The sequence below is a fragment of the Malaclemys terrapin genome, chromosome 13 (assembly GCF_027887155.1).
Source record: "Malaclemys terrapin pileata isolate rMalTer1 chromosome 13, rMalTer1.hap1, whole genome shotgun sequence".
NCBI classification, from domain to species: Eukaryota; Metazoa; Chordata; order Testudines; family Emydidae; genus Malaclemys; species Malaclemys terrapin.
In genome coordinates, this window is record NC_071517.1 from 41,756,672 (window position 1) to 41,766,431 (window position 9,760).

Here is a 9,760-nt window from a genome sequence, read left to right on the forward strand (position 1 = left end):
AACTCATGATCTGCTGAATATTGTGCCGTTGAAATGCGTGTGACACCAGTGCATGTAGAATGGTGAGATTTTAATGTATGTTTGTTGCTAGGCTGACCATATTCCAGGTGCCCCAAAAGAGGACACTGATGGGGGGTGGGAGCTGATGGGGGGTGGGAGCTGATGGGGGGTTGTAGAGTTAGAGGTGCTGGAAGGGGTGCGGTGGGGATACTCATGAGGTGAGGGCAGTGTTGGCAGCTGTCACAGTGGCAGAGTGCTGGCAACAGCTGTCAGTCAGCGCCAACCTGCGGGACACTCCCCCAGGACTGGGAGTCTGGGCCTGGGTGAGTGGGATCTCGCAGCAATCAATCAGCTGTGGATGCAGGGCAATTGGCTAGTTGGGAAGGTGAATAATCAGGGATGTTTCTGAGTTTCAGCACTTGTGCTCTGCAAACACCCCCGGACATTTGTTGTTATGGCAAAACCCATCAGCAGCCTCAAACAAGAGGATCTGTCCATAAGGACCCAGACATATGTCAAAGTTTTTGTTACTGAAATATGTCATAGTTCAAGGGATTGTCCCACTCAAAGTCCTGAGAGATGACAAAGGACCGACTGTGGGTGTTAGAAAACCCTTATCTGGCCGTCCATCACCAACAGGAAGAAAGGGGTAAACAAAGAAATTTATAATTCACCTGAAGGATGCTTTGGAGCTCACACACACCAGGAAGTTGCCTGACCCCATGACTGTTGGCCCCTTACTGAAACAGTGCACAGGGGAGGGGTTGGTTGGCTTCTCCCAGTACCAAAAGACAGGAAGATCCAATGAGAAAAGAAAACCCTGAGGCAGGCAGGCCAATGAGGGAGTCAGGTGCCAGTTCTCTGTGTGAGCTGGAGCTGCCTGCCAGAGAAGGGCAGAGCTAAGGGGAGAGGAGCAGCCAGAGCTGGGTTGGAGGCAGAGGAGTAGAAGCACTGATGCAGAGGGGAGTTGGGTCTGGAGCAGTCTGGAGCTGGGTGTGGTGAACAGCTGGGGAGAGCGAGGGAGGGACCCTGGGCAGCGTGGGATGACATCATATTTTCCTTTCCCCTTTCCCATTTTTCCTTAATTTTTTTTTATTACTTGCTGTTTAATAAATCGTATTTGTTCTGAACTTTACGCAATGCTGAAGAGCGGCATCGGGGATGCGTCCGGAGTGAAAAGAGCACCCCAGAGTGCGGATACGACATCCTAGCCTCTGTCCTGACTGATCGCAACAAAATTGGGGCTGCAGACCCCGCAGGAATCTTGGGGCCAGCCTTGTCGGGGTTTCAGACACCAGAGTAGAAGGGGAGTCCTTGAAGTCAGGCAGGTCTCAAGGTAAAGGGAGTGGGAGCGAGGACTCAGCTCCTTTTGCTATTCGATTCTATCAGGGTGGTGTATAAGCCAGAAGAGTTCCCCACAATACTAAGACCGTTCCCCCTGCTTACCTCTGCATATTTATTGGTTTCTCGTAAAGTTAGTTAGGATTATAGGGGAAAGTGTCAGAGTGGCCACCAGTGAGAGTTGCTGGCCACACTCTGAGGCCACCAAATTTGGTCGTGAGAATCCCTGGGCTAGATGTTCATGATGGGGCCTTCTGACCATAGAGCCTGTGAGTGGAACAGGAGCCGGACACAGAGATGCTGCAGCGCGATGGGTTGATCGCTAGGACCCAGGAGCAGCTGGGAGGCGGCTCTGGGGGGAGCGATCGCTGGGCTCAGGCCCGGCAGCAGGAAGTGACTCGCAGCCGCTGCGGGGACTCTGGCTCCAGGCTCCTGGCGAGATCCCCGAGCCCCGGCGGCTGGTGCTGGGAGCCCGGAGCCCGGGCTGCAGCCGGGAGAGGGGAATCTCCAGCAGGGCCCTTCCCGCTGCTCCCCAGGAGCCTCTCCCAGGGCAGAGCCCCCAGCCCGGCCAGGCCCCTTCCCGGCCCGGCCCCTGCCCCAGGGGGCCCCGCTCGGAGGGAAGGTGAGAGAGATCCGCCCCCCGTCACCCCCGGGCTGCAGGGGGAGGAGGATAAAGAGGGGCAGGGGGTGAGGGCAGGCAGGGAGGGCGCAGGAGGCGGGTGCTGGGGATGCGGGGGGCAGGCTGGGATGGGGGCGGGGATGCACTGAAGGGAAGATGGGGCGATCGGGGGGGTTGTGGGGCTGAGGGGAGCGAGGCTGGAATGGGGGAAGTTGTCAGTTGGGGGCACTGCGAGGGAAGGGGGGGTGTGGGGAGACTGGCGGGGGACAGAGGCAAAAACCCATCCCTCCACACCCACACCCTGCTCCCAGTGTGTTATTGTCAGACACACCCGTGCTGGTGGGGTTTGTGTCTCATGAGTTTTGGGGTCGCCCAGGGCCCTGGTCTGATTTCTGGGCAGGATTCACATCTCAGCCACACCGGAGTCACTGCTGCTTTGGGCAGGCAGGGAGTGTGGATGGGCCAATGGGATCAGCCTCTGCCTGCCTGTCCCTGGGGACTGCTGGGGGAGTCCAGAGCAGCTCATTCTTTAGGTGATGCCATCAGAGGGCTCCTGCTGCTCCTAAGGGAGAGGAGTTTACACGGAAGTGTGTGAAAATCCCCCAAAGTGGCCCCTTTAGTTCTACTTTTTTTCTAGCATTTGACTCAGAGATACTGTTACTGGGAGGGTCTGAAGAGTCTGGGAGGGAATCACGGTGTTACATGGACTGAAGCCCCTTCTGTAACCTCCCCCATCGCCCCTCTTGCCCTGACAGGCTGAGGAATCACGTCCACGTTTTGCTCCAGATGGGCCCATCTTCCAGGAGACAGGGAAGGGAAATGTCTGTGATGGAGCCAGCTCCGGTAGGGGATTATCAGGGAGCTCCTGGGCAGGGGCAGGGAGGAGACAGGGTGTGATAAACCTGCTGATTTTCTGAGTGGGCCCATTGGTGATGGGGGAGGGGAGACGGGACATTCCCCTATTTCTCAAACAGGATATAACACCATTGCACAGGGCTGGGAGTGAGACCCCACTAGCCACAGGCTGCTGTGAAATATGAAGGGAAGCTGTTGGGATTCCTGTCCCTGGCTCAGAGCTCTGCTTCCCGTATCAGCCTGTGTCTCGCAGGTGTGTGGGAAATGAGGAGACCCTGCCCTGCTCCGTGTGCTGGGGGGAGACAAGTAGCTCTCACCTTCTCCCCATCCCCTGAAGCCTCCTGGCTGCTCTGAGCAGGGTGGGGGTGGGATTCTGCTACTCTGTCGCTCCCAGAGCTTCTATATCTTTATCTGTCCTCACAGATAACTAGTGGGATTGTGGCTGGAGCAGCAGGTAATGAGTGGGGGCTTTTGGTGTTCCAGATGCCGGTGACCTTCGAGGAGGTGGCTGTGTATTTCACCCAGGGGCAGGGGGCTCTCCTGGACCCTGCTCAGAGAGCCCTCTACAGGAACGTCATGCAGGAGAACTACGAGACGGTGACCTCGCTGGGTAAGGGATTCTTGTCCCCTCGGTTATTCGAAGTCGTGGGGTCTGTGTGTCTGAATCTGGTCAGGTTCTTCCCATGTCCGTTAGATCAGACGTAAATGGGTTCCATAATGCACAGCTGCCATGTGAGAGAGACTTGCATCTCTGTGCCCTCTCCTGTGGGACATGGGTGTCAAAACACAATGGACAAGCTAAACCATCCCCACCCTCCAGCTTTCAAAGGGGCATAAATCCATCATTGTCCTGTCTGTGTTGTTTCACAGCTGCACGAACAATCCCTGTTCACCTCCCTCCTTGGGAATAGCTCCAGCCATGGGGAGGGCTCTGGGGTCTACAGGTTTAGAAAGAGGCAGGGGTTTAAGTCCAGAGCTGTGTGTGAGTCAGCAAGGCCCCCAGAGTGCACAGATCTTGGGAAAGCCTAGTGAGAGTGTAGTAATAATTCAACTCACCTCCCCAGATAACTTCCTCTGCGCAAGAGACTCAGTGACCATTTTCCCGTCCTCTTGGCTTCCACGTTCCTCCAGCAGAGCGCAGGGACAGGTTCCACTCACGGCATGTCCTTTCTGACAAATACTCCACCAGTGCTCCATGCACCCTAATCTGGTCTGATTTCACCCTCTGCACAGGATTCCCCCTTCCCAAACCTGAGCTGATCGCCCGGCTGGAACGAGGGGAAGAGCCATGGGTTTCTGATCTCCAAGTCTGCGAGGAAAGAAGGCTTCTGAGAAGCACCCGTACAGGTGAGGACTGACACAGAAACCATCTAGGGAATGAAGGAAAAAGGTTAGGATCCCAAAATATGGTGTGAGTAAGCACCCTCATTTCTTCCTCATCTCAGTCAGGACAGGGCTTCACTCATCAGATATAGCTCACGCCATTCCACCCAGCCTCTTCTCTGCAGGTGTTTGCTTTGCAGCTTTCCTTCTCTGTGAGTGTTTGGGTGGGATGTGGAGGCGGAGTCCCGTTGCTCAGTCTTTGTGTTGGGTTTTCCCTTTGTGCTATTCCTCTTTCTCCCCAGCACAATGACTCCTGTCTGGATTGTGTCTCTCCCAGCAGGTGCTGAGCGAGGGAGTGAGAATGAGGCGGGGAATCATCATGAGGAAGTTCCTGGGGAAGTGGAACCGCAGGGGACCTTCTTGGGAAGAGCTGAAGGAAATTTTTCCCAGTGCTTGGAGCAGGCAGAAGCCTTGGGAAGTTGGCACAGGTCAGAGAGGCTTCTGGGACACCTCCCAGGGAAGAAAGTGGATGAATCTGTTAACGGTGGGGGAGGAGAGGAGGATCCCACAGCGCCGCAGACAAATCCCAAGAAAGAGACACCCTGGCACTACCTTCAGTCTCTCGAGTGCGGGAAATGTTTCATATCAAAGACACAAATAATTAGACATCAGTTAAGCCACACAGGGGAGAGACCCCACAACTGCTTGGACTGTGGAAAAAGTTTCATAAGAAAGTCAAACCTTGTTAAACATCAGGCATTACAAACAGGAGAGAGACCCCACAAGTGCTTGGACTGTGGGAAAAGTTTCATACAGAGGTCACACCTAGTTCGCCATCAGGCATTACACACAGGAGCGAGACCCCACAAGTGCTTGGACTGTGGGAAAAGTTTCATAAGAAGGTCACACCTTGTTAAACATCAGGCAATCCACACAGGAGAGAGACCCCACAAGTGCTTGCACTGTGGGAAAAGTTTCATACAGAGGTCACACCTATTTCGCCATCAGGCATTACACACAGGAGCGAGACCCCACAAGTGCTTGGACTGTGGGAAAAGTTTCATACAGAGGTCACACCTAGTTCGCCATCAGGCATTACACACAGGAGAGAGACCCCACAAGTGCTTGGACTGTGGGAAAAGTTTCATAGAGCGGTCAGACCTTGTTAAACATCAGGCAATCCACACAGGAGAAAAACCCCACAAGTGCTTGGACTGTGGGAAAAGTTTCATACAGAGGTCAGACCTTGTTAAACATCAGGCAATCCACACAGGAGAAAAACCCCACAAGTGCTTGGACTGTGGGAAAAGTTTCATAGAGCGGTCAGACCTTGTTAAACATCAGGCAATCCACACAGGAGAAAAACCCCACAAGTGCTTGGACTGTGGGAAAAGTTTCATACAGAGGTCAGACCTTGTTAAACATCAGGCATTACACACAGGAGAGAGACCCCACAAGTGCTTGGACTGTGGGAAAAGTTTCATACAGAGGTCACGCCTATTTCGTCATCAGGCATTACACACAGGAGAGAGACCCCACAAGTGCTTGGACTGTGGGAAAAGTTTCATAGAGCGGTCAGACCTTGTTAAACATCAGGCAATCCACACAGGAGAAAGACCCCACAAGTGCTTGGACTGTGGGAAAAGTTTCATAAGAAGGTCAGACCTTGTTCAACATCAGGCAATCCACACAGGAGAAAGACCCCACAAGTGCTTGGACTGTGGGAAAAGTTTCATAAGAAGGTCAAACCTTGTTCAACATCAGGCAATCCATACAGGAGAGAGATCCCACAAGTGCTTGGACTGCGGAAAGTGTTTCATATGGAGGTCTGACCTTATTAAACATGGAAGAATCCACACAGGATCTAAACTTCTGTGACACGTGGCAAGAAAGGTTTAAGCAACTTGCATGTAATTGACTCAGGGTCAACGTTTAGAGAGAGATTTTAAAAGTGTGTCCACCTTAGATAGCTAGAGATTGAAATGTAAATGTGTATTTTCAAAGACTTGGAAGAAGAGGGCAAGTCATGTCTGAGTAACCTAATTGCCTTCTATGACGAGATAACTGGCTCTGTGGATGAGGGAAAAGCAGTGGATGTGTTATTCCTTGATTTTAGCAAAGCTTTTATATGATCTCCTACAGAATTCTTGCCAGCAAGTTAAAGAAGTGTGGCCTGGATGAATGGGCCATAAAGTGGATAGAAAGCTGGGTAGATCGACTGGCTCAACTGGTAGTGACCAATGGCTCCATGTCTAGTTGGCAGCCGGTATCAAGAGGAATGCCCCAAGGGTCGATCCTGGGGCCGGTTTTGTTCAGTATCTTCATTAATGATCTGGAGGATGATGTGGACTGCACCCTCAGCAAGTTTGCCGATGACACTAAACTGGGAGAACTGGTAGATACGTTGGAGGGTAGGGATAGGATACAGAGGGACGTAGACAAATTAGAGGATTGGGCCAAAATAAATCTGATGAGGTTCAACAAGAACAAGTGCAGAGTCCTTCACTTAGGATGAAAGAATCCCATTCACTGCTACAGACTAGGGACCGACTGGCTAGGCAGCAGTTCTGCAGAAAAGGACTTAGGAGTTACAGTGGATGAGAAGCTGGATATAAGTCAACAGTGTGCCCTTGTTGCCAAGAAGGCTAACGGCATTTTGGGCTGTATAAGTAGGAACATTGCCAGCAAATCAAGGGACGTGATCGTTCCCCTCTATTCAACATTGGTGAGGCCTCATCTGGAGTATTGTGTTCAGGTTTGGGCCCCACACTAAAAGAAGGATGTGGAAAAATTGGAAAGAGTCCAGCGGAGGGCAACAAAAATGATTAGGGGGCTGGAGCACGTGACTTATGAGGAAAGGCTGAGACAACGGGGATTGTTTAGTCTACGGAAGAGAAGAATGATGGGATATCTGGTAGCTACTTTCAACTACCTGAAAGTGGGTTCCAAAGAGGATGGATCTAGACTGTTCTCAGTGGTACCAGATGACAGAACAAGGAGCAATGGTCTCCAGTTGCAGTGGGGATAGTTTAGGTTGGATATCAGGAAACACTTTTTCACTAGGAGGGTGGTGAAGCACTGGAATCGGTTACCTGGAGAGGTGGTGGAATCTCCTTTCTTAGAGGTTTTTAAGGTCAGGCTTGACAAAGCCCTGTCTGGGATGGTTTAGTTGGGGAGTGGTCCTGCTTTAAGCAGGGGGTTGGAGTAAATGACCTCCTGAGGTCCCTTCCAACCCTGATATTCTATGATTCTAAGAGGGGTAACTGTAGTAGTCTATGTTTAGCTATCCAAAGTGTTCCTGTATTCTGTTAAATCAGGGATCAATAATTCAGTGATTATGCCCATGTCCCATGCCACTTGCCCAATTCCAGCTCAGTCTCTTTGAATTCCCTGGGGGTAGGGGCTGAGGGATGGAGGGAAAGTTTATAGCTGAAATTTTGCAAGTTTAGTGTTAATCGGATCTGTTCCGCTTTCCTGCTCGGACATTTTCTCTGGGGATCCCAGAGACGGAAAGGAGCAGGTGTTACTATCTTGAGTCCGCATCCTCATGGTGACTCTCTACACTATCAATTATGAAAATGTGGGCAGAGCATCCCAATGGAGGCACAGGAATGTGTCAGGGGAGGCGCAATCAGTGTGGGTTGTTGGGTTTTTTTTTTTAAAGAGCACTGGCTTTCAGCCCCAGTTGGCTGCGGCTCATGAGGAAGGAACAGGCCTATCTGGGAGGTGGGGATAAATGCTCAGGCTCTCAAACCCAGGTGGAGCAGCAGCACAGAAGTCGGGGTGGCAATGGGGTGATAAGTCTGCTGTGAACAGCGATATTGAGGAATATCACTCTTCACGTGGCCACCCTAACTTCTGTGCTGCTGTTGGAGGCCTTCAGAGCTGTGCACATCGCCAACGACTACTCTGCCTTTAGAGCTGAGTGGTGATATATGTGCTTTTGAGGGTGGGGGCGTAAATGACCACAGACACCAAGGTGGGGGTGGCAATGAAACACATCTGAGAACCACTGGTGTACACTCTTATGGGCACCACGTTTATAAAATGATAAATCTTCTGCAAAGTATGGCTTGCGAGGTATCATGGGAAAAGTCATCATCTGCTGAATATTATTGTCCCATTAAAATGTGTCTATCAGCACTGTCCATGGAGCTCTGAGAGTTTGCTGTATGTTTGTTACATGCTGTAAAGCTGGAAAACGCCCACAGACGAGCTCCTCCGAGACAATGTCACCTGCACACCAGCTAGGTGCTACGTGGCCAGTAATTGCTCAGCCGGCCATTCACCAGCTGTGGAGCTGGGAACAGGAGAGTTACAATTCTCCGGAAGGACGGCTGCACGCTCACTTAGGCCACAGACTGATTGTCGCCTGCCCCCCGACTGGGGGATGAACCTCAAAGAGGAGAGTGGTATAAAAGCACAAGGGAGAATTGCCTCCATTTTTACCTCTCCTCTCCCATCTTTACAGAAGGCAACAAGATGGCTTGAAAGGCAACAGGGGCCTTGGAGTGGGGAGGATGGACCAGGGCTGGAAGGAAATCCAGGCTGTGTACTAAAAGCTATGAACTGCCTGCAACAGCAGGTGGGGTGAGAAAACGTGCTTGCTTCGTATTTTCCTTAGGCCTTGGCTACACTTGCAGATGTACAGCGCTGAGAGTTAAACCTGACTTTGTACAGCTGAGTAGGGAAAGCGCTGCAGTCTGTCCACACTGACAGCTGCCCAGCGCACTGTCGTGGCCACATTTGCAGCATTTGCTGCGCCATTGGGAGCGGTAGATTATGGGCAGCTATCCCACAGAGCACTTCTTCCCATTCTGGCGCCGTGGGTTGGGGGAAGGAGGCGTGGGTGCAGGGGATTCTGGGTCTGGTCCCAACGCCCCGTTATGCATCTCTTCGCATCCCAGAAATCCCTTTGTTTCCATCCACCTTTAGCAGCATCTTTCAGCGGTTTCTGTGCAGCGTGATCTGTCTGCGGGAAATGGAGCCCGAACTGGTGAGGCTTATGCTGACTTATCTCATGAGCACGTTACGTTTGGCTGTCGAACTATTCCTTAAGATCCAAAGTGACAGTGAGAGTGAGGAGTCCGACGATGCTATCGAGCCGCGTAACGCGTACGACACAAAATTGCTTGTGTCAGCCACGAACATGCTCAGCACCGTGGAACACCGCTTTTGGGCTCGGGAAACAAGCACCGAGTGGTGGGATCACATCGTCATGGGTGTCTGGGATGACGAGCAGTGGCTGCAGAACTTTCGGATGAGAAAAGCCACTTTCATGGGACTGTGTGAGGATCTCGCTCCCACCCTGCGGCGTAAGGACACGAGATTGAGAGCTGCCCTGCCAGTAGAGAAGCAGGTGGCTATTGCAATCCGGAAGCTGGCAACTCCAGACTGCTACCGGTCGGTCGCAAACCAGTTTGGAGTGGGAAAGTCGACCGTGGGAATCGTGTTGATGCAAGTTTGCAAGGCCATTAATCGCATCCTACTTAGAAGAACCGTGACTCTGGGTAACGTGCAGGAAATAGTGGATGGCTTTGCACAAATGGGGTTCCCTAACTGTGGAGGGGCGATAGATGGGACACACATTCCTATTCTGGGACCACCCCACCTAGGATCCGA

The 9,760-nt window shown here is 52.1% G+C and overlaps 1 protein-coding gene across 1 annotated transcript; it reads left to right on the top strand.

Moving 5' to 3' along the window:
- The first annotated feature begins 1,669 nt into the window (after positions 1-1,669).
- On the top strand, positions 1,670-6,533 carry LOC128847515 (zinc finger protein 436-like). Its single transcript, XM_054047001.1, has 5 exons — positions 1,670-1,963; positions 2,716-2,803; positions 3,299-3,425; positions 4,049-4,162; positions 4,479-6,533. Exons 2-5 carry the CDS (start codon positions 2,747-2,749, stop codon positions 6,014-6,016), a joined length of 1,836 nt encoding a protein of 611 aa, XP_053902976.1. The 5' UTR covers positions 1,670-1,963; positions 2,716-2,746; the 3' UTR covers positions 6,017-6,533.
- Positions 6,534-9,760: the final 3,227 nt, after the last annotated feature.